Source organism: Echiichthys vipera, assembly GCF_963691815.1.
Source record: "Echiichthys vipera genome assembly, chromosome: 11".
In the NCBI taxonomy this organism is placed as follows: Eukaryota; Metazoa; Chordata; class Actinopteri; order Perciformes; family Trachinidae; genus Echiichthys; species Echiichthys vipera.
The window spans coordinates 24,275,131-24,300,338 of record NC_139836.1 but is presented as its reverse complement, the minus strand read 5'-3'; the positions used below and the strand labels follow the sequence as shown (position 1 = coordinate 24,300,338).

Here is a 25,208-nt window from a genome sequence, read left to right as displayed (position 1 = left end):
AAGGCTTGAATACTGCCAAAATAAATAATCTTTAAAAAAAAAGATTTGTTGGGGCCACATGAGACTGAGGACCGAGTCTAGCCAAGAGGTTAAAGGAATGCATGGCACCCTATATACAAATGCTGAGTCCTTGCTGCAGCAGCCTGGGTTTTTAATTCAACCTGAAGCCCTTTGCTTCATGTCTCCCCTCTCTCTTGTCAATCTTGAGCTATGCTGGCAAAAAAAAAAATGCCAGAAAAATAATCTTTTAAAAAAACAAGTAGGTTAAAGAAACGCCAGAAGGTTGCTAATCAAAATCTCTGAGCCAGCAGAGGAAACATGAACACTGAAAGAGAAGAGCAAAGCCCTCTCTCAACTTTTGCGTGTCCCCCGTCAGCCTTGGATGAATAGAATTTTAAAAATCACATTTCCTTCATTTTAACAGGATTGTTTTCTGCTGATGATCCCCCATCCTGTAGCGACAATTATTGGCCTCTTCTCCTCAACATCAGAAAACAAAAAAGGAAATTAAAAAAGAACCAGCAATACAACAGTGATTAGTGTTACTGTGTCTCCTAAGAACTCCGACCAATCAGATTCCTAATCAACGTCACCAGGATATCTTAATTGGACATCCAGAGTGGGAAAGGTCAGGGAAGAGTCGGATAAATGCCATTTAATTAGGAGGGAGAAAGCCTTGTCTGTAGGATCGATTACTAAATAATGGGGAGCAAAGCATGGCAAAGACAAAGAGGTAGATGCACACCAGGCAGACAGCATTACTCACACACCATAGTGATGCTGAAGGCTTTATAAAGAAAAGAGGAGAGCTTTAACAACAGCTAGAGGAGATTAAGAAACCTGAAGGTTCATGGTCAGAGCAGATGTTGAGATCTGCACAGAACCAGGGACGAATTAGTGGTAAACAAAACAAAAAGATACACCGGTAGGTAGACCTCTGCGCTAATTGACTCGAAAATAAAATGTATGGTCAGTGAAATGCATATAAATTATTCCTACTAAGTCATAAGGTAGTTTTTTCTAAAGAGACATAAAACCAGAGTAAAAACAAAAATGGAAAGCTGTCCATTTTACCAACTTAGTGGATGTAACTGTAGCAGACAAATACACAAGCACGTATCTGTTCCACAGGTTGAAAATAAAGGTTAAAAGTATGAAAAAGCAGTGCTTGAGTCAGAATCCAATAGGTCTGATTGGCAGATACTATGCTTGTTAAAAGAAAGTTGTTATTGAATTTAAATGGATCATCCAACAGGACATGGTTAATGCAGATTTAAAAAAAATATTTAAAAAATAAATGTTTTTTCCAGTGAATATGATTTTTCCTCTCAGAGATTTACGTGTACATTTCACTGATGTAGTGGCTTAATCATGGTGTGCGTGTGTGCGTGTGTGTGTCTCACCAAGCTCTGAGGTAGCAATCTCTGGGATAGAGATCCTCAGCATTGTGCCACTGCTTAGTTCCTAGACAGAGAGACACACATTCAGTTCAGTTTTTAATATCAGTGCTTTGACAATAAACTATCTACAGTTAATTCTACACTTAACTCTAAATCAGTGGAAACAGCAGACATTTTGACTTGTCATAGTAGGAAAAGCAAAGATGTTAATAATAACACTAACAGTGGCTCTGTTCTATTTAAATGTCCCGGTAAGTCATTACACTGAGACAAACTGAATTTTACCATCATTAATCTCATTATTTACACCTGAGCTTTTCCCACTGTGACAAAGACGTCTGCTGTGAAAAAAATAGTCTAACACAAGTCCATGAAATACCTTGACAGAGAAGCAAAACTCCAGCGTAATAGAAAAATAATTGGTGTGTGCAATGATTCATAGTGACACCAACATTGGCTCTGAATCCCACAGACTGCTGCTGCTGCTGTGTATCAGATTAAATGTTGAGGCATCACCCCAATCAGTATTGTCACAGCAGGTGTTAACTGACTGGGGACAAAACAGTCTGGCTTATGCTGACTGCAAGGACAAAGCGAGTTATATAACCATTTGTTTTGGAAGTTGTGCTTTCCTGTATTATATTTTTTGTGACAGTGTCAGAAATAAAGAAAGGAAAAGGGCAAAAATGTCACAAGAAATCTCAGATTTGACCTTAAAAAAAGTGATCATGGGGCAAAAATTGCTTCCAAGATTCTGAAAAAATACATACATATATATCGTATATACCGTATATACTGTATATACTGTATACATATACACAAACACACATAGATACATATATACAGTATAGACACCAGTTTAGGCTTATATCCTAATTCAACATTAAGATGTAATTTCCTATATCATTAAATTCATTAAACTTTCATTTTTGTCTCTAACACACACTCACAAAACAGCGCTGTTACATATAAATGCACTAATAGTACGTTTTTTATGTACTGATGTTAGAACAAGGTGGTGCTACTGTATGCATTTTAATATGAGCTCATTTCACATTAAATAACAGCAACTTTACACACTAAATACTATCTTTTAAAAGTGTCCACAAGTTTTGACAGTGGGGGCAAAAGTTGCACACCAAATATTTTTTTTAACCTTTTACACTGATTTGTTGATCCTATCCAAAAGGTGTTTTTTGCTTAGAGGTAATATGACAAAACAACAAAGTGTGGTTTACATTTTGTATTCTCTCGTCATTTGCAGGAACCTCCATCAAGTGTTAACAGTAATGTAATACTTTACCATGACCATAAATTAAACACATTTCTATTATGCTCCTTTAAACAACAGAGCAGTTACAGCAGTTGCTCATGATCTAGAAATATAAGCAGTGAACGCACAACTCAGATCTTTCCCTTTAGGAGATTATTTCAGTTATTTTCAATAGTTGTGTTATATAAGAATAATGGATAACAGCGTCACAACACAATAGATCACATTTCTCCAGTAGGGTCGGTCCTGTTCTTGTCATCACAGATTCGAAAGAAACTATGAGGATAAAATAAACCATCAACTTGACAACATACCGAGCGCAGCAGGTGCTTTGAAAACTCCAGCAATTATTCTTTAGATCGATACATCAAGGGGTCAAAAGGAAAAATCAATAAACAGAGGCGATATGTCAAAAAAGCAGCAGCCTGCAGACACTGTTTTGCACTTCTATACAGGGTGGTTTCAGTTGACGTGTGAGTGTGTGAGAGAGAAAAAACAGTGTTGCTGCTGTTGTGTGTATTCTGTATTCCCAGGGCTGAAGAGAACCATACCTAGTCTGACAGGACTGACCCAGGAGGCAGAAACACACACACACAAATACACACTGCTTTGTGGCTCCCATTCACAAATATAATGGGCCTGAATCACGCATACACACATCACTGACTAGAAAAAACAATTTTTAAGGGAGACTCTCTCCGAGTTGTTTTCTATGAATGATCATAACTGCAGCTGCATTCAGTGTGAAGTGCCTTTAAATGCAAAAGTCGCCCCATACAGCAGAAAAGCATCTGTGTACAGTGTATGTTACAACGTAAAGCCACTTTATATATACAATTTATAGCGGCACAAGTTTCAGTACAGTCTCAACCAACTCCAGTGTATGACTTATATGTTTTGTTTACTTTTTGTGTGATTTCTGAAGCGTGGGAGTCCGTTCGTCTACATGTACTTTAGATAGGCTTCATGTTGATGATGTTGAAAATATTTTTTCTGTCCAAGTTGGTGCAATTCAAACCAGTAAGAGATGAAATCACTCACCTCTTTTGCCAGAAAATGACATACTGGATCTGTCCTACCCTGGTACAATAATAAAATGGCACAACATCTGCTTGAATCAGACACAAACAAACTTACCAAAGTGACCCGGTTGCAGACAGGGTCCCTCAATGCATGGATGTAGGGTGTGGCATGGTGGAAGCTGTAATCTTCCAAAAATGAACCTTCGTGGTGTTTAATGTTTGAACCCCTCAGCTCTGACACTGGTGAAGGCATAACAGCCTGAAGCAGAGGTCGAGAGAAAAGGGAAGAATGGGAGGAAATAACATGAGTGACGGAGGCCAAGACGAGGTGACGGAATTAAACTTCTACAAGAAGTTAATAAAAAGACATGGGTGTAGAAATACCATTTATACAGTGTAGTATCTTTGAGAGATTTTTTCTCTGATTATTTAAGCAGCACAATGGAATAATTATTAAACAGGAAACCAATTCAAGTTTCCACGTTGACCGTGACAGATTGTCCTGCTCAGCGGAAATTGTTTCTCAGACGGTACAAGATTGAATGGCAGTTAAGTAAAGTAGCACTGGCACAATCTCTTTACCAAAAGTGTCATAACAAGAAACTAACAAAATCATTTAAACTATCACTGCATTACGAATAATATGTTTATAACACATAGCAGTACCTCATCCATTCTTTGGAGGTGCCTAGTGCCTGCGTTAGCCGGCGTACTAACATTCTCTGCCGGCGTGCTGAGGTGAGAGAGGTGGTTGGTCAGGTTGAAGGTGGGCGACAGGAGGCCAGGAACAAAAACCTTACTGACCTAGAGGAACACCAAGACAGCAATCTCATTTCTTATCACACATTAATTCACTTCAATAAGCAGTAATGTCTGTAATTGTCATCTAGCATGTGAAGAATCTAATTTGATTAAGTCTCAGTTGGGTTCGACCTTACCCTGGTGATTCCTGTGTAGAGAACCAGACTGCCACAGGCCTCCAGAACCAGCATGGCACCAATATTCTGAGGACCAAAAGTTAACATAAAACATCCTCAGCCATCCAGGCTGCAACTAACAATTACTTTCTCAGTCAAGTGATGACTTGTTTGGTCTATCAGAAATTGTAAGTACCCAAGATAATTTCTCAAAGCCCAAGTTGACATTTAAATAGCTTTGTTTTGTCTGACCACCTAAAGTATTGAGATTTACTATCCTAGAATAATAAAACCAGTAAAACATATGAGAATCCTGAACTAAAAGAAATTAAATTTTGCAGTGGTTTCAGTAAATCAATGAATTGTTTCTGCTCTATATCATCAAACAGAAGAAAAAGTAAGCCAATAGGACTACAGAATAAGTTTACAACTTGCCATGGCTTCTTTTCACTGAAAATTTCCCTTTGTTTTAACGACTTTAATGTTTTTAATGCTGCCCCTCAATGTGTTAGTGCAAGTTATAGAGTAGCTTACAACAAACATGAGTTGCATCTTGTTTAATTTCTGTGATTATTCTCAAGCTGCTTTAGCCACAGATGTGATTCGCTGTCAAGGTCAAAACATAGTGGAGTTAACTAGTTATCAAACCTACTTTTGACTGTTAGATGTGTTTAGACGTAAACATAATTAGAGCTTTGTATTTATGTTGTTTTTCTTTCCAGTTCATCATCAATACTGCAAGTGAGGGATAATACTACCCCAGAAACGCTACCAATTCAAATAAAACAATAACAAACATAAAACTTAATCTAAATACAAGTCATTCCAGATCAATTAAAACTGAAAAAGTTAAAAAAAAAAATGATAGTATTTCAAACTACAATTACTGTATTGTACAAGATACACAGCTCACAACTTCATTGATCCATACAACCAGTCATCCAAGATTTCTGGTCCAACAATGGTATTCAATGAAGTCCTCTGAGGCAGAGATTTAGATAAGCTAAATATACACACGTTTGTTTCTAAAGGTATTTGGAGCAAGTGAAGACCTAATTATATCGGACAGGAGTAGTAAAAATCCAGATGCATTAAAGAAATACAGGAAGACCTCCTACGCAATGTTCACAACTTCACACTTCCCACGCATCAATTTGGCTGAGGCTACAGCCCCGACGAATGATGAAATTCTTACAGATCTCAAAAATAAATACGCGTCTGTCTTAAATGTTCGTAGCTGCAAACGGCATTGTTTCAGATGTCCAATGCCACATACAGAATATTTCTAATATTAATTATCACTGTCTGCAGTGGTGGCAAATAGCAGATTACAGTTATTTGCAGGTATTTAAGTCTATTATTACACTCAAATGAATGCATCATTTACACTTCAGTTGATTAGATTGAACAGGTTTACCTAATTAAGTGACCACTGACTTTACAGTATAATCATATACTGTTGAACATAATTCTTTCCTCTGTGATTTTGTCATTTATGATCTGGAAAATGGTCAAAAACAGTTACTTGGTGAATTAATTAACTAGTAGATTGTGTGGTAATGGATTTGGAGAATGTATAAATACATAATATTGTATAAAGCCTTAATATTGTAATGTACCTGCAGAGGCTCTGCATCTTTGGCAGGGATGGTCGTGACAGAGGTGAAGATGAGCTGAGGCGTATTGTTACTCTCAATAAACTTCACACATCTGTGGAAACATTAAAAAAGACACAGCAAAATAAGGTGGAGAGTGATGATGAAGAAATGGTTTTGTCTGGTGTTCTATGTACATTAACGATAAATGTTTAGTACTTTTTTTAAATTTATATAATTTAAGACTTTTCCAGACTTTTTATGGCCTCCTAGATTTCACAATATACAGTATGTGCATGCTACTGAAGTCTATATAAAAATATGGATTGCTCATGGCTACACTGTGTGTGTTTGTTGACCTGAGCTGTTGGTGAGACTCCACCAGGAAACAGAGGTAGTGGTTCTCACAGAGGTCAGAGGTCAGAAATACTTTCGACGCTTGGCTGTTCATCTCCCTGCAAACACAAAAAAGGTGAAGATTCAGCAACAAAAAAAACACATAACATTTTGAGAATAATCCCACATTTAACATCGCTAAAAAGATCTCAGACCAACTTTTGAGCGAGAATTATAAAATACTTTGAAGTTAGTGAGGATGCTTCCGGATATGATGATCTATGTTTCATAATCACAACTTCATGATAAAAAGCCAATCCATTTTCTGGTATTTTCCTAAAAGCTACAGACCTAAAGATAAATTAAAGTTCAGTCAATTAATAATTTATCCTCAATAATGATCTTGTAGGGTTCAGCTCTGGTAATCACCTGTGACCGCCAGCAGTGACCGTCTCACTCCACAGCTGCTCCATGCAGAGGTCTGGTACGATGGGCTCCATCTCCGGCACCAGCATCGTCTCGTTGACCGTGCTGTTGGGAGAGGTTATCACGCCATGGTGCCCCCTGGGGGACGGGCTGTGGAATGACATATTGAAACGACTCGCACCTGAAAAGGAGGGAGCCGCCATGCCTGGAGAGTGGGCACGGCTAGAGGGATGGAGGAAGAGAGAAGAGACAGTTGAGTTTTTGACCACCGGTGGTGTTGAGCAGCAACAAGTGCACAAGGATGCAAACTCACCTGAGGGCAGCCATGTTGGATATACTCGGGGAATGAACACGGGAGTGTAATCCTGGTGAGGACATCATGATCCTGCTCTGGTGGCTGTGCAGAGCGCTGTAGTGGAGAGGAGAGCCAGTACCAACAGCACAACTAGGAGCAGAAACCAGGATCAGACAACAGCAAGGGAACAGAGATGCTCTTAAGGGTCACTAGTGGAAATATTATAAATTATGAAAATTTTAAATAAACCATGCAAATACATTATGTGTTGATTCTTCGTCTGGACACATATTTTAATGTTTATTCTCTGTGTATGCAAATTATACCGCCATTGACGATGTTTTCCAGGATTTGTTTGTAAAACAGATTTTGGAACATTCCCAGTATTTCAATATTTAATAAGAATTGAAGACATAATGAGGCATTTACACATGAAGGCCAAACATCTCACTTTCACTTTATTTTTACCTTGCTCCAGTTCCGGGACCGAGCCCGGTTGCCCCACTGCCACCGGGGGAGTCCAGGCGGGAGATATTACGGAGGTGAGAGGTGAGTAAGCCTGATGCCATCAGACCCAACGGAGTGCCAACTGGATCTGCTGTACACCGCAGGACTGTAGAACGCTCCTGATGGAGGCAAGAGACTAACATTTAAGGACAGGTAGATCTCTCTGTGTGTGTTTTTGTTTGTTTGTTTGTTGTGCGGATGTGTGTCTGCGTGATCACTCACATCCTGTGTGACTTTGCGCAGGGCCCAGACAGAGTGTATTCCCTGAACAGTGTCATAGGAGACAACCACAGAAGGCTGACAGCAGCTGAACACTATCTTCATGGTGGCATCAGAAGCATACTGCACACGGGCGGCTTCAAAAAGACCTGGAAAACATACGCAGCATCAGGTCAAAATATGGCGATAACGCATTAAGAGAGAGAGATGAACCAGAGAGTTAGAGTGAGGGAAAGTGCGTGTGATTGTGTGCGTCATACCTGCAGGTTGACACACTACTGGGGCGATCTCATCGAGAGGATGCAGCATGCTGAACACAGTGGGAAGAGGTTCCCTGTAGAAAAAAAGAGCTCAGTACCTCAGTTACCTGCCAAATGATGATTGTGTGTGTGTGTGTGTGTGTGTGTGTGTGTGTGTGTGTGTGTGTGTGTGTGTGTGTGTGTGTGTGTGTGTGTGTGTGTGTGTGTGTGTGTGTGTGTGTGTGTGTGTGTGTGTGTGTGTGTGTGTGTGTGTGCGTGCGTGCGTGCGTGCGTGCGTGCGTGCGTGCGTGCGTGCGTGCGTGCGTGCGTGCGTGCGTGTGTGTACATGAGTGTGTCAAAAGCAGGCTGTCTCTAATGCTTGTGGCTGCATCATTTCACAAAAGTGTGTGGATCGATCTGTGTGCCATGCTGTTGCTCTTTACTTGTGTGTATGCATATGCGTGAGTGTGAGTGTGTACCCGGGATTGCCGAGCTGTGCATCAGTCGCTGATGTTTTTCGTTCTAACAAAAGTCCAAACTTTGTCGCCCAGACATTTGAGACCTGGAGGAGACAAGAGCGGATAGACAGGGGAGACATTTTTAACATATTATGTTGTTGTGTAACAACTAATAATGTTTCAGTTTTATTTGATTAACTTCAGAACCAAATGTCATTTCTACAACTTGATCAATACACCTCTAGATTACCTCAAGGCCACGTCACTCTGGGCTCTGGGACTCTGTGATGGATATATTGTATCTCTCTTCTGACATTTTATAGATCTAAGAATTAGTCCATTAATTATTAATAGAAAATAATCTGCAGATTATTTGATCATGAAAATAGTTGTTACTTGCAGCCCTATCTTATCATATTTCATAATGGGAGTTTTGATTAAACATCAACAATGAAGTGCTTTGACACTTGGGTCAACGAGAGAACGGCACCCTGAGGGTTTCAGAATCAACGACACCACAACAGTGTGCGTGCTTCCTGTCACAAAGGCTCTCACAAGGATTTTCTTGCTTCGCTCAAAACACCAACATGTTGTCTGCTCGCCTCTTTAATCACTGTAACCATTTAATGAGAGTGGGTGTCAGACTTTCCATCAGTAAATATCCAACACATCACCACCTTCACAGGCCTCAAGCAAGAAAAACAGAGAAAACATGATTTCCTCTGAGCAGCCCACAAACACTATTTCTGCAACTTACTGGTAAAAACACATCCCTGAATCGAATTACATCTTGTTGCTGTGCAACAGACTAATGACACCAACACACACACACAACCCTTATATACGCACATGTACAGTCACACATAACATAAAAAAACACATACGCAGGTGGACAAACACACTCTCATTCTAGTTCAGCAAGTGCTCAAACACAAGCAGGGATGTCTCTCACACACACGCGATATTGCTGGGGTTCATTCTCATTTAAAGCCATCCAAAATTTCCATTATTATTGGTTAGCCAGACAATGGTCCAGCCCTGGGGAATATCACTAATCTAACGCGTGGTTGCACACATTAACACACACACATTAGCAAAAGAAGCATACAGCATGTAGAAAAGAAACAGCTAGGGACTTTTTAAAAGGAATAGAAAAGTCAGTGAGCATGATCTTCATATAATATTTCTTTCCAAAATGGATAACCAGGCATTTTGGAATCCAATCCTGTTTATATAGTAAATATACTCGTGTTGGGAAGTGAAAACTTTCTGTGATACGCTGAACTGAGTTGATTGTTGATGCTACATGCAGCAACTTTCCCCCGTGGTGGCCCCAAATAGTAGTCCCAACATGTTTCTGGATATCCAAGTTTGATGACCTTAAATATCCATAAACCCTGAAGCAGCATTATAACCTGTACACATTACCATCCTGTACCATCCCAACCTTGTGGGGTCTATGGTGAGTTCCACCAAATTAAACTTTAGCACAAAGATCTGACTAGCGGGAATTTAGCAGATGCTTTAGAATTTCTCTAGTCTCTTCTCTCTCACCCCTCACCTGGAAGGGTAGTGGTGAGATGAAATCCTTCCCGGTCACAGTGTGAACATTGACACAGCTGCTCTGGATGATACACACTGTCTGCTCCACTTCATCTTCTGCAAAATAACATGCAATATTTCCTTTATGAACTTCAGAAATTTGGAGAATTGCTTCTCAACAACAAAAGGTTCTTAATGATACAGTACCGTCTTTCTTGTTCTGAGGGACAGCAAAGTTACACCATAAGGCCTGCGGACAGAATAAAAACTGTGTCAACATTTTTACAAAGACAAAAAATATGAATTGACTTGTACTGCTTAGAAATTGGTGTTTTAAATATAATGATGGTTACATCCATACAAAAAGACACAATTCTTACAATCTCATTCCCAAAGAAATGTAAGGGTCGCCTGAGTTATCAAAATTTTCAAGCGTGTCTCATAACACAATAATTATACCATGAGATCTGTCCTCATAGTATCGTTCACAATAGCTTATGGTCTAAAAACAGCATTAAGTAACCAACCTGCTGCACCGGGCTGTCTACGGTGAAAGCTTTGTATACGTTGGAGGCTTCGGTCCGACTGCCCTGGCTCCAGACGACCACAGTTCCTGCTGCGTAGAGCTCCTCTTCAAACTCCACATCCTCCTCCCTGACTCCCTTGCAGCCTTTCCTAAGCTGCCAGCATTCCTGCCAATAGAAACATATCCATTAATTCAACATAACAAGGACTGAATCGATAATACAAACTACAAGTTATGTATTTCTTCCGTGAGTAAAGAAGTGAACAGTACTTTGACAAACTTGGCAGTACTATCTATTGCAGTTGCATGTCGTCAGTTGTGTTACTTTTAAAACACAAAGATTTCCAGTGACATACAAGAAATAAAGCAATAACACACCTGATCAAAATTAAATTTCCTTGCTTTCTTTTATTGTATTTACTTCTATTGTACTGCTTTAATCCTCTTTGATGATTTACAAACAGAAGTGCTTGAACGGGTAGAATATAAGTATCATTATATAAAAGCCATGTAATGCCACACAATCTCACCCTCTCTCTCTCCTGCAGACTAACTTCCTGCAGCGACCCCACCAGGCCGGCGGCACCATCTGACGACCAGAGCTCGGAGGCAGGCTGGAGCTCTCTGAGCTGCAGGTTGAAGGCATTTGGATGGTTCCTGCAGTGCTCGCGGCCAAATGGGACAAACGACTGCAATTCCCCTGCTGCGATCATCGTGGCTGTCTCTTCATACACGACTTCCGACATGAGTTCCAGATATCAGCATTATTTCTGGGAAGCACAGGGGATGAGGAGGACAGGAAAATGTTTAGCAAATAAATTTGTTTTCAATTACTGACCACTGGGTTTAACTTGTAACTACCAGACTGTTCCACTGTTGTTTGCGAGATAAGATCCTTGAGAATATAACAGGAGAGTTTAGACAAAAGAGGGTTGACTTTCTATGCCAGAAAATTAATCTAAAGCAATACCTATGCTAAGCGTTACTCATACCATACATTCTGTATTTGTACTACATGGGAGTAAAGTGTGTCCAGAGACAAGACTGAAAATAATGGAACTGCAGCCTCTAGAAACATAACTACATATTTAACCAAAATAATGCTTAGATTATAAAACTTACATTGTAAACATGGTGCTATATGCCTTGGCAAATACTGTACCCACTTAGTGTCAATGACACAAATTGTATTTTATATTTGGTAGAGAGTGACAGCTGGGTTTTTACTGAAATTAGCATGATACCTTGTGAGAGTGGAACAGAAACTCAAAAGAATAAGCACAACTTCATACCGTCAGAGAGGATAATATATTCAATATTTAGAGATGTCATAGAAATTCAGATAATACAAAGTAAAAGGTTGTGCAACTGCAAAAACAGAGGTTGCTGTAATTATCACACTGACTTAAATATGTCTCTGCCATCATCACTCGCCGCTTCCCATCCTATTTATATTCATATTCCTGTGCAATAGGGTGCAAACCATGTGTGTATTGACAATAATAGCATATATGACTGGTTCTGTGTATAGTGTGTATATATATATATATATATATATATATATATATATATATACATGTAGTCTCTTATTCTTAGTTGTTTAGCATTGTTGTTCTCTCTAATGGTATATGCCTACTTTTATTTTTTTCTGCCCTTATCTTTTCAGTCGTTTATAATACACTATTTATGTAAATTAAGCTGCAGTAACGTTGATTTTCCCTAAGCTATTCTATAATGAGCAGGTTCGACATGTATAAGCATTTTCTGTATAAGGCTAGTTCTTTCCTTTATTTCTCCATTACATACCACTAAGCGAGTAAGCATGAAGCAGTACTAATTAGGGCTTTAAGTTAGCTACCTATCGTAACCCTCACATGTGTTTATTATAGAAGAAACAGGGTACAACACGACTTACAAATCCCCAAATAACAGTTATCCCCATTAACCATTTCTACTGTTGACTCTGACAGGCGCTACATGCTAGCTCCTATCTGTGAATTCCCAACTACAACAAAACACATTATTTGACAGCCAAAAGAGCCGATACGATTGTATATAAACAAACATGTTGACAGTTAGCTGTGATTAAAAAGCTAGCTCTATTAGCACGCTAGCTAATCTTAGCTTCAGGGAGACGTTTAGCCGCTAACCTGATAGTACGGAAAAGTCTGGCTCTTGTCGCTGAGTCCCCGTCTTTCCTTTGTATGATTATTGCTTGAGAACAACGTCCACACCGGTGCCAACATAAAAAACAACTTGTATCAGGTGCCAAACTGAGAAATTTGGCTACCGCAGGTTTTCAAATGAGCGCGGACATCTTTGCTGTCCCGACATCCTCTTCCTCCACGTGTCGACCAATCAGAAGCGAGGAGGAAGGGGAGGGCAAAGCTGATTGGCTGCCTTCGTCAGAGCATCTTTCTTCATTCATCCTTCTTCTGGATGAAACCGGATGAAACACTTAAAAGTTGAATATGTAGGATCTTTATTAAAAGCTATATTTTCAAAAACGTAATACACCTACGGGGCGCTTTTAAGGGGTACGGAATGAAAGATGAAAAAAAATGTAGTCATAATTAATATTTTTTTGAAATGTTGAAGGGTTTGAAGATGACATTTTGTCATGTTCTGTTTACATTGTACCCGAGCCCCAACCACAGCAACTTCCTGGTTGATCCAAAACAAACCCTTTTTTGTAAGAGGAAATGAGGCAGAGTTAGAGTCTGACAAGATGGAGACTCCAGTACGCAAGTACGATGGGATCAAGTTCAGACCCTAACAGGTATGCTATGTCAATTTTTTATACAGTCTATGCAACCCAACAATTCCCCCATTGAGTACGGTGGCACCGAAAACCGTCCCTATAACAGGCAGGAACGTCGTATAGACCCAGCTCTATGGAGGACGGACATCTGTCTGCACCGGCTGGGGAGGAAGAAAAGTAGAGAGAAAGAGAGAAAATACGGACAGATGGACATAGAGAGAGAAAACCAGACACAAATACAGACACAAAAACGGACAAACAGACACGCTTCCAGAGATGCAAGCAACCACAAAAGTAACAGTAACTATAGTGATAGCTAAAGTAATGTGAATGTGACTTACATGTTATGGCAGTTAATACAGCAGAACAGCAAGAAAAGCTCAGAGTATCAGGAACAGGATTATCCCCCGGCAGACTAGGCCTATAGCAGTATCATTAAGCAGAACAAGATCAGCTTATCAACAACAGATATCTGTGGATTTAACAGAGCAGTCATGCTGTTAACAACCTGATCGGACATATTTGTTACAGTCTTTGGATTTTGTGAGACTGCTTAAAAAAGCTGAATGAAATCACATTAAGGTTAATTTTATTAAATAATATTGATGACATTAACTATCAAACGTTGTGACCCCTGACAAGACGCCTGAATACAAAAACAATACGCCTTTCAGTGAAGTGAAGTCTACTTGACTTTCAGTCATTTATACCATGGTTAAATGTGGAGGATATAAATGAATATTGCAGAGAGGATCACTGTCACTCCAATTAAGAATAAATAAGATGATATTTATATGAGGAAGTGGTGAGTAATGACCAGCATCTGTTTAAAGTCACACCAAGATTCAGTCTTAGGCAACAATTGTTTATACAGCTTATGTTTATATTAAATCAATTTCTAACAATTTTACTTATTTACCCTTTATATATATATATATTTCCTATGCAACAACGCTCTTCAAAGTATAATCCGGTCATGTACTGTAGAAGGGGGAATGTGTGGTAGAGAATAAAGTTTCAGGTTATTGACAAATGCACAGGCTGCATACTGTGCTCTATCAGTAACTCCTTCTGCACCTAAGAAATCAAATTCAGCAAAAGGTGGTCATGAAAGATTATACTTGAGTGGAAGATGAGGGGTCTGTGCCTTATTAAGGGTGTTGATGGATGTGATGGATGTCGCACAACAACACTGTATGATCTGACTGAGTTAGCTCTCCCACACAATATCAGTGGAGCTCCCTGGGTGGTGTGTGTGTGTGTCACAGAGTAATAAATAAAGAGAGGGTGAAAACGTATTCAATCCACAGGGAAATGGTAAAAAGAAAGGACAGAAAACACAGCGTGCCTTGACAGGTCTGACTCAAATTGATGAAACAAATTATTATTATTATTCTCATCCCCCAATATTGCATTCATTACGTCCTCACTGGCTCACCTGTTCCCTTTTATACCTTCTCTGTATATTGAAATTAATTTGTGGATTAGTAATATGAACTGAGGAATGTGAAGACAGTGAAATTGTTTTTTTTTTTTTTATTTACATATTTTGTGATCTCAAAATAACACAATACATTGTAATTATGTTTTTCCAATGCTTGTTATGTCCAGATCACTGATAATTATTTGTTGTGTTGGGATCATTTCTTCGGAAAACAATCTTGTTATGTCAAGATCACTAAAAACCTTTCTTGGGATTACAAGACGTTTAGGTCAGAGGTTTTCAAACGGGGGCTCCAAACTGTTTTTAGAGTAGGTTTAGTGAATGGAAGTGAAGACACATTATTTGTAAGTACATTAGTTATCAAAAGAAGAATAGCCTAAATGTGTGTGATGTGGTTCAAGAGATCAATATTAGGCCATCTTGGCTCACCTATTGAATTTAATCAAACTGAATTGAACTGCATTTATTGACCCAGTGGCCTAATGGATAAGGCATCAGCTTGCGGAGCTGGGGATTGTGGGTTCAAATCCCATCTGGGTTAGATTCTTTGAAGTATCTCTTGTTCATCTTTGAGGATATGTACAATGTGACTTCTATGAGCTCTACGACAATACAAGCTTCTGTATCTCTCATGTGATATCTGCAACTATCGTAGGTGTATTGTAGTTAACATGTGAGGAAAATAAACACAGTACATGTTCCACTCCTTTATTAGACAAGTTATTTTATGTCCGATTGAATTGACCTTATTTATGCTGCCTTTCCATGAAAACAAGGAAACAGAAAAAGTACTGCAGCTCAACAACTGACGCCCTGACAACCATGACATACACCTCATTATATTCATTTAGCTGCGGCAGGTTGGCTGTTTGAGGTGAGGTCATCCTGCCATAACGCTGGCAAGGCGCTCAGATTTCATTACTGCCGGGCTGCTAAAGCATCCGTGAGCAACAACTGTCCGTAGTGACGCACTGCAGCCGACTGGGGAGGGACAGTGAGAGTCGCACTCTGGTGGTAGCATTCATACTTAGAGAGATGTCTTAAATTCTCCAAGTGAACAGCAATAGGAGAGTCTTCACAGAGATGATGCTCCCATGATGACTTGAATGGTTTGCAATGTTTCAGTCTATTACGGATATTGCTCAGTGAAGATGCAGTTCATACAGTTTTTCTTGATTGCTTTATAGCCTCTGTCAACACGAGAAAAAATGTAAATGCTTCACATATATCAGTACAATCAAATGCCATTCAATACAACTGTTGGTGATGCTCATAATTTTGCTGCATCACAGAGGTGCTGGTTAAACTCTATGGTCACTTTGAAGCCTGCAATTTGTGGTTGTGACATATCGTAGTGAAAGCATGCTTATAATACTTCATCCAGTCAGGTGTACTTTGAACGTTCAAGATTCAGATTTATTGGCATTACAAAATACCTACTATAGGGCTACTATTTACTAATATAAATAGTAGCCCTTCCACTCTACCATTCGAATATAATAAGTAAAACAGTAACACTAAGTATTCAATGTTTATATACACACACAGGATGTGCAATTTGAGTTGTTAAAAATTTTACTTCAGGGAAAAGTAGTGAGAAGGTATTATGAAATACAGATATGAGAAATCACAGATGCACTGTCTGTGTTTCAAGCACAATCTGTAGAAGATATGTAATAGACAGAGGGTGAGGAGAGCCCTGTCAATAAAGTGCAATTCAATACAGCACATCCACTTATATTATTTGTATTTATTAATATAGAACTTTTAAGGCTTAGGCACAAAGTGCTCTCCAACATTACAATATATACAGAATAAAAGTGAAAGATTAAAACATCAGAGACCCCTGCACCTTAAGTTTTTGATCAGCTGATTTTAGGGGTCTAATATATAATATATATAATAATATAATCTGGAGCCAGACCATGAATGGCCTTATACAATTTTAACATTTACAATTTTAACATTTATTTGAAACTTAACAGCCTCCTGAATAAGGATCTTACCCCATCAAGACGTTTAAAACATGCAACAAAAACCACCTGAGTTTGAATTTGGTCCGTAAGCTGCTGAGTTATGGATGAGCTGTAATTGTGCGACTGAGTGGAAGTTCAAATTAAATAATAACTGTCCGTACTGTCCAAACAACACCTCTACCAGAGTGGGAAAATAGAGAAAAATGGTTGGTCATTGGTTGAAAAAGGCACTAAACCTTACTCACTAAGGAAAAATGTTCTATTTTTGTGAAATGTATTCTATAGTTTATGTCAGTGCATCCTCAAAAATCCTGTCATTCCAATAGAAAGAGATCTCTCTCAAGACATTTTGACATGTCACAGCAGAAAGGCTCAGCGGGAGCTAATGTCATTAATGATGACCTTGTTACATTTAGGACTTTCAACGCTATTGTGCATGCTGGCTCACCGGCATGCACAATAGCGGGCCACAACCTAAATGGAATGCAGCTGTTATTATGTTGTTACTTGCACCCGTTTGATGATTTACAATGTCTGCAGTGGGAAAAATGTGTATGCATGAAGATGTCACTCTGGTATGACGCCATTACACTTTCCCTCCCTACAAAGAGCTTTCAAGTGACACATCAAACACGATGCTCCATGAACTCTTCTGTCAAAAAGATAGATAGATAGATAGATAGATGGATAGATAGATAGATGGATAGATGGATGGATAGATAGATAGATAGATAGATAAAACATAGATAGATAGATAGATAGATAGATAGATAGATAGATAGATAGATAGATAGATAGATAGATAGATAGATAGATAGATAGATAGATAGATAGATAGATAGATAGATAGATAGATAGATAGATAGATAGATAGATAGATAGATAGATAGAACGATAGATAGATAGATAGATAGATAGATAGATAGATAGATAGATAGATAGATAGATAGATAGATGGTTGGATGGATGGATAGATAGATAGATAGATAGATAGATAGATAGATAGATAGATAGATAGAACATAGATAGATAGATAGATAGACAGACAGACAGACAGACAGATAGATAGATAGATAGATAGATAGATAGATAGATAGATAGATAGATAGATAGATAGATAGATAGACGGACAGACAGATAGATAGATAGATAGATAGATAGATAGATAGATAGATAGATAGATAGATAGATAGATAGATAGATAGATAGATAGATAGATAGATAGATAGATAGATAGATAGATAGATAGATAGATAGATAGATAGATAGATATAATTCAATGGATTACGTCGTCTTCCCAAACAGGGAGAGCAGCGTAATCTGATTGGTCCCCAAGAGAGTCAGCCCAGTGCATTGTGGGTAGGGTTTCTGCCAGTTAATGAGAGCTAATGATGGAAATGTGACTGTGTATGCGTGTGTGTGTGTGTGTGAGTGTGTGTTGCTCTAATTAAAGTCTCTAGATGGCATTGCTGTAGGTAATGTCTGCCATGGGGCTGAATCCAGGCCAAATGTATTTATGTATTTAGTTAATTTAGGATGCAATGAAGAGCTCTGGTGGTCTAATTGATCCGTATAGGAGGCCGCACACCAAAAACAAGGCCTCCATTAAAGGAACCTCCAGGGAGCCGGGCTCTGATGTGGAGTGTGTGTCTGTGTGTGTTCGTCTATGTGTGTGTGTGTGTGTGTGTGTGTGTGTGTGTGTGTGTGTGTGTGTGTGTGTGTGTGTGTGTGTGTGTGTGTGTGTGTGTGTGTGTGTGTGTGTGTGTGTGTGTGTGTGTGTGTGTGTGTGTGTGTGTGTGTGTGTGTGTGTGTGTGTGTGTGTGTGAAAGAGAGAGGAAAAATCACACAAAGAAACAACTAGCCTCTCTAAAGTTGAAAAATACACCTCTAAAGCTCACAAATGAAAAAAAAATGTACCTTGTTTGTTCAATCTGTAAATAAAGAGAATGTATCATAATTGGTGTTGGAGCTATTTGACAAACAGTTCATCCGTCCGCCCTGACTGACATCTATTTCATGAATATGGCATACATTATTCACTAAGCTTTAGAGAACAAGGCTACCTGTAATCCACTGCTTCCAGTCTTCTAGCCCCATTTTACAACGTCTAACACAAACAGCACTATATAGTACATTTTACTCCAAATGTTAATAATATCTTAGTTGGTTTTCACTTCAAACATGTGATAATACGGCACTCATTCACACATATTAGAGTTACGTTACGTCTATAAGCTACAGAAAATAAATTTGCTGTTATGTTACATTACATGAAGGTTACCCGCGGAACATTACTGTAACAAATAAGCTCATTAAACACGACACAATTCCAGTTCTTTGCCAAAACTTTAAAAGGTTTCACTCATTTTATGACTTTTCCAGACGTTGAAAATTCAATATTTTCCAGGTTTTCCGTGACCGTGGGAATCCTGCTAACTGCAGCTCTGTACTTAACTTGGCATGAGACTGACATCAATCTGCTCAGCTTGAAAAGAAAGCAAATAAGCATATTTTCCAACATAATTATAATTGTTTTGACTAAATAGTTTTAGTGGTTTTCAAGGAAAACAAATAAAAAGTTATACCGAAGTCTTAGTTGTCTTTAACCCTAACCACAGTTATCAAACTTAGCTAAAATGGTGAAAATGGCATGAATGTGCATTAAATGCTCATCATCCAGGTCTTCTGGGAAGAAGTTATGCACACACAATTTTTGTCTTTGAACGCATCATTTGCATTACAGAGTTAATACAGCTCATTTCCGAAATTTCATCCGGCTGCGTTGACCCATTGTCTCCATTTTCAGCTCTGAATGCAGACTGTCTCCTGCTGCAGTAAACCAGGTTTAGCCATCAGGGGAGTTTAGCTGTAATTTATCAGCGTAATCTCCTCTGGTCGTGGATAGCGATCCATCACCAGAACCCAACTGGGTCCATGCCGAGCCAGGAGCTGAAGCATCTTCCCACATGGGAGACAGAAACCTGTTTGACACTGGCAACTATGACGACATTTCAGATGAGTGTAAAGGCCTGTTGTCTCTGCACAAACACATACTCATATTGTAACACACGGTGACGCATATTCCATATTTGTCTCTCTTTTTTATCTCTTGGAGCAAATGTATCTCCATCACTCACACACAAACCCATCAGATTCACTGTTCACGCACCAGCTGATAATTTATCGGTGTTTTGTGCCACTTAGATTTTGTATTAATATTCCTTTTTTTAATCAAGGTTCTAACGTTTTTAATCCTGTTTTTAAAGGATGTCTTAACAATGAGAAGGGATATATGAAACCCCTGGTTGTCTATGATGTTTTATACCAATTTTGATCAAGATTAAAGATTTCCAAACATCTTGCCGTTAGTAAAATAGCAATTTTAGAGAATCATGGAGCTTTAACAGTGGTATGTGGTCTATGGGTGCCTTCTAAATGAACTAACAATAGTATTTTCATGGCTCTGTATGCATTTTGAAGACATGTTATACAGTGATTTCAGCTCAGTTTCTATAGAGCATTAGTAGCAGCTCTTTTAAAGAGACTCAAAGTGCATCACTGCAACTATATTTTGGTTCCAAAACAGAGAAAGAAGCTGCAGAGAGAAGCTGCTTCGACATGCAGCAGTTGAGCAAATCAATAACTTTACTATTCAACATAACTTTAAATGTTTCTATGACTTTATCTAACTCTGGTAGGAACAAACAGTGAATATTCTTATTGTAAAGGTTAATCTTTTGTACTCTGATGACTAACAGCTGCTCACTTAACCAATTTTCATATTTTGTAGTTCAACCTGTAAACTTTATCAAGCTCGACCTGAAAATAACAGCTTTACTTGTATTCTCTTTCTCTTTTTTGTTGTCTCTGTCTTGGTGTGTGTGTCTTTGATACAGTCTTTCTTTCACAGTCGTTCTATCATCCTCTATCTCTAGCTTCTCTCAGTATCGTTAGTCCATATCTCCACATGTCACGTACACACATACACCACAAGCGTGAGAGAGAGACTCCAGTGAGTCCCGTCAGGCTGCCAGCAGTAATCTGCCATCAGAGTTGCTTTGCTAATTGGATAATGTGGTGCAGGGGAGGCACTCAGCAAGCCAGGGGATTCCCCTCATCACACTGACTGGTGAGAGAGTCGTGATGCAAAGTGTCTCATTATGAAGACATCCGTCATTTGGACCTAAACTTAGATTCCACTGGTGGGTTTTCACCACATTTATTTTTTTTATTTAATACAGATGACTTTGTCTTTTGTGACCTTGAAATAAATAAGTAATAGTAGTAGGTACAACAGTACTTAGGGTTGTGGTTGTGGTGGTGCTCATAATAGCGCAGGTATTTAAATTGTTGCAGTAATAGAAGTGGTGGTAGTATTAGAACAAGTGCTTCTTAGGAAAAAATAAGTAAGTAGTATTATAAGTAGTACCAGTAAAAGAGCATTGGTCCTAGCTGTAATAAAACTTGTCTAATAGTAGTATAATAGTTACAATGGACTGCAGTTGTACTACTAAACATGATTGTTGTCTTATTAATAGTATAATGGCATTATATAACCATATAATAGCCTTACTAGAATAGGTTTTGACTTACAATGACCACGTCAAGAGTTGAAGGCATATTATAGATGGAGTGCCATGATGATGTAGGAAGGATTGGTTAAGGGTTCGGAGGGGACAAGGGATGAAGGGATCAGGGATGGAGGGAGAAATCCGGACGGATGGGTGATAGCCAGCCTGTGCTGCTGAAGGCAGAAAACCGGAGGGAATGCGGAAGCTGAGACTCGGAGTAGTGGACCTGTCATTTTGTGTATTTAGGTTATGAAAGGGCCCCCAGTGGTTCCTGTATTCAAACAAAGAGAGAGAAGGGAGAAATAAAAGTAAAAAGGGGGGATTGGGGGAGAGGGATGATAAAACTGAGTCAGAGGGGAAGGAAACACATCAGGTGTGCTTGAATACTTTTGTACAGAAATTACCTAGTTATAAAACTTCATTAGTAACATAAGTAGTAATGTGACAGGTAGTAGCCATTGTAGTAGAAGTTGAAGTAGTTGCAAGGCTGGATTACGACCTGGACAAAGTGTGCAATGGCCCCGGGCCTCAGGTCTCCAACGGACAGTTTTTCAAGGAAAGGATAGAAATGTATGCAGCCGAACCAAATCTATCGTTTCTTTTATACCACACATGTCCGTCTTTGGATCAAGTTACTGCAAACTGAACATAATGACTTGCAGTCAGTGGAGGAAGAAGAACTCGGACCCTTGACTTAAGTAAAAGTACCAATCCCACATTGTGAAAAAGTATGTCAGTGTTATCATCAAAATTGACTTAAAGTATTTGCCAGAAGTCCTTGTGCAGTAAAATTGTTCCTCCATCCTGTTTTACGGTTATATATGATGTTTTTGGATCCATATTTTTGTGTCATGATTCATTGACCCAGTGGCCTTATGGAAAAGGCATCAGCTTGCGGAGCTGGAGATCACGGGTTAGTTTCTATCTTGTTCATCCTTGAGGAAACATACTACGTGGCTTCTACGAGCTCCACTGCAATGCAAGCTACTGAAACTCTGCACCATACAATATCTGCAAATATTGTAGGTGTACTGTAATTAATATGTGTGGAAAATGAACACACTACATATTACACCAATAGGTTTTTCAAAAAGTGTTTTAGATGAAGAAATAGGAGACTTTTCCCAACATATGCATGAAGTCTACAGCAATGCAGGTGCACGCTGTCCTTTCATATTTTCAACTCACACACGTTTTAAGTTTTGTGATGATGAATTTTCTTGCTGATCCAATAGGCTTTTAAAAAAGTGTTATAGATGAAGAAATAGGAGACTTTCTCCAACACATGCATGAACACAGATTAACACAAACATTCACATTTGCCAGATATAAACACAGAACAGGAAGGGGGTGACAACTGACAAGGTAACTAGAGCAGTCAGACAAATGTAGTGGAGTCGAGGTAAAACCGACCTAGTGGCCCAACGGATATGGCAACAGCTTGCGAAGCTGGGGATTGTGGGTTCAAATCCCATCTGGGTTAATTTCTATGAAGCTTATCTTGTTCATCCTTCATTAAACGTTAGCTCCACTGCAATGCAAGCTTCTGAAACTCAGCACCACGTAATAACAGCAAATACTGATTGTGTACTGTATTTAATGTGTGGAAGATGAACACACCACATATTACACCAATAGGTATTCAAAAAAAATTGTTTTAGATTAAGAAATAAGACTTTTCCCAACACATGCATGAACACAGATTATCACAAACATTCACATTTGCCAGATTTGAACACAGAACAGGAAGGGGGTGACAACTTGGTAAGGTAACTAGAGCTGTCAGACAAATGTAGTGGAGTGGAAGTATAAAGTTGCATAAATGGAAACATTTAAGTAAAGTGCAAGTCCAAGCCATGATGACCTAGTTACAGAAGTATATGACCTGTTCAGTAAAGTGGTTGTAGTTGCTGGTGTAGTAGAAGTTGACGTGATAAAAGAAAAAAGAAGACAATACATTTTTTTGTCCCCATTTTGTTACATCCTGCACACAAAGGTAAAGTGCGCTGTTACTCGTCTAAAGGAACGTTTTCTTTCGTACATTCCATCAACGTAATAATAGCGCTGATGTTTCCTCCATCAGCTTCCTCTTCCTGCAGGGATCTGTGTCCAATCACTGCTGTCAATTAGACCAGCTCCTTCTCCCATGGACTTCTGCGTAATCTACTTTCTCTCTGGACTGATCACATTAAGGTTCAGATGGTGCCATCATGGTTAAGGAGAGGGAGGTCATCTGCTGACTGGGAGCAGATATCAAAGACCCAGGAGGGCCAGAGACGCTGTTGTCATGACGTTGTGGTAAATAAAATTTGACATCATCATCATCAAAAAAGCCATACAAGTTGAAATCTAGTAGAATAAATATAATGGGAATAACATTTTATATATATTTTGTATATTTACATATTTCATGTAACGTTGAGTTGATGGGTTTATCTTTTTATATCCTTATCTTTGACACCACTGTTATCTTTCTGCTCTGTCACCATCAGAAGGTCTGCAGTCGCTCTTTACATTTAAGATGGATGGCTGGATGGATGGATGGATAGATGGATGGATGGATGGATGGATGGATGTAGGCTGATGTCACGGCCAGTGCCATTCCAGCAGAACAATCAGACTCCTCAGAGACACCGTTGGTGGAATCACAAACACTTCAGTCGTGTGTCGTGTTCTTTCGTAAAAGCTCAGTGCAACCTGAAATAGAAAACAGTGCCAGTAACGTCCTCAAAAATACGGTTGTATTCACCTAAAGTGGTAATCTGCCACTGTTTTTATTTACCACGGTCTGTGGTGGATGAACAAATGGATAAAAATGGTTGAAGTAGGATTGTGATAACATTGTTGGGGGATTGAGTGTGTGTCATGACAGGACAATGCATGAGATAACAATGGAAATGTTTATAGCTCAAAATTACGCTTGGAAACACATCTCATTCAGTGTATATTTTTTATACATAAGCATAAGGGTGATTCACAGTGGTGTCATAACCTTTGTTCTGTCATAAATCTCCTGTTATGGTATAGTTTTATATATTTCATACTGTATATTCTACCACTTTTGTCCAATGAGCAGCAAGAGAAGAGCAGTAAAATGGAAGCCCATACCAACTACTCTGATTAATGAAGAAAATGAAGGGCATCAGTTCGTAGAATTTTCTTATGCAGCATACATGTTACTTCATCACACTGTCTCCATTTAAGGGCAATTTAGAGGTCACTTCAACATATTTCTCAATTAAATTCAATTAAATTCAATTAAATTTGATTCAATTCAGTTCAATTCAATTTTATTCCCAGTGCCAAATCATAACAAAAGTTATCTCAGGACACTTTATAAGGGCTCACTAGAGGGCACTTCATCACACTTTCTCCATTTAAGGCCATCTTAGAGAGGACTTAATAACATTTTCTCCATTTAAGGACACTTTAGAGGGCACTTCACATTTTTCTCATCATCTCATAATGTTGTTAACATGTCAAAAAAGAACTTTCCACATTCAGGATTATTTATCCACAGCACAGTATATGTGATTTGAACATAATAACCTTGTAAGCAGGTGTATGCTATTTTTTCTTCAAATCCACAGAGATTGTAGCCATGTTGAGACTTTTACGCTGTCAGTTTTGTCTATTTTACCAGCTAAGGACCAGGCTCAGGGTATGGCCCTTTCAGACTGACTCTTGAGTTTAACCTCTAG

At 38.9% G+C, this 25,208-nt stretch overlaps 1 protein-coding gene across 1 annotated transcript in view; it reads right to left on the bottom strand.

Annotated features, from left to right (window-relative positions):
* The window catches only part of anapc1 (anaphase promoting complex subunit 1), a 51,526-nt gene extending 38,488 nt beyond the window's left edge, over window positions 1–13,038 (bottom strand). The window contains exons 1-17 of the mRNA XM_083922420.1: window positions 12,906–13,038; window positions 11,286–11,525; window positions 10,757–10,921; window positions 10,437–10,479; window positions 10,249–10,346; window positions 8,709–8,791; window positions 8,251–8,324; window positions 7,994–8,139; window positions 7,733–7,890; window positions 7,283–7,414; window positions 6,973–7,191; window positions 6,567–6,662; window positions 6,232–6,322; window positions 4,634–4,699; window positions 4,362–4,499; window positions 3,811–3,954; window positions 1,404–1,464 (exon numbers count right to left, since the gene is read on the bottom strand). Coding sequence (XP_083778546.1) covers window positions 1,404–1,464; window positions 3,811–3,954; window positions 4,362–4,499; window positions 4,634–4,699; window positions 6,232–6,322; window positions 6,567–6,662; window positions 6,973–7,191; window positions 7,283–7,414; window positions 7,733–7,890; window positions 7,994–8,139; window positions 8,251–8,324; window positions 8,709–8,791; window positions 10,249–10,346; window positions 10,437–10,479; window positions 10,757–10,921; window positions 11,286–11,501 — 1,930 coding nt within the window. The 5' untranslated portion in view covers window positions 11,502–11,525; window positions 12,906–13,038. The remainder of the gene's footprint in view (window positions 1–1,403; window positions 1,465–3,810; window positions 3,955–4,361; window positions 4,500–4,633; window positions 4,700–6,231; window positions 6,323–6,566; window positions 6,663–6,972; window positions 7,192–7,282; window positions 7,415–7,732; window positions 7,891–7,993; window positions 8,140–8,250; window positions 8,325–8,708; window positions 8,792–10,248; window positions 10,347–10,436; window positions 10,480–10,756; window positions 10,922–11,285; window positions 11,526–12,905) is intronic.
* Window positions 13,039–25,208: the final 12,170 nt, after the last annotated feature.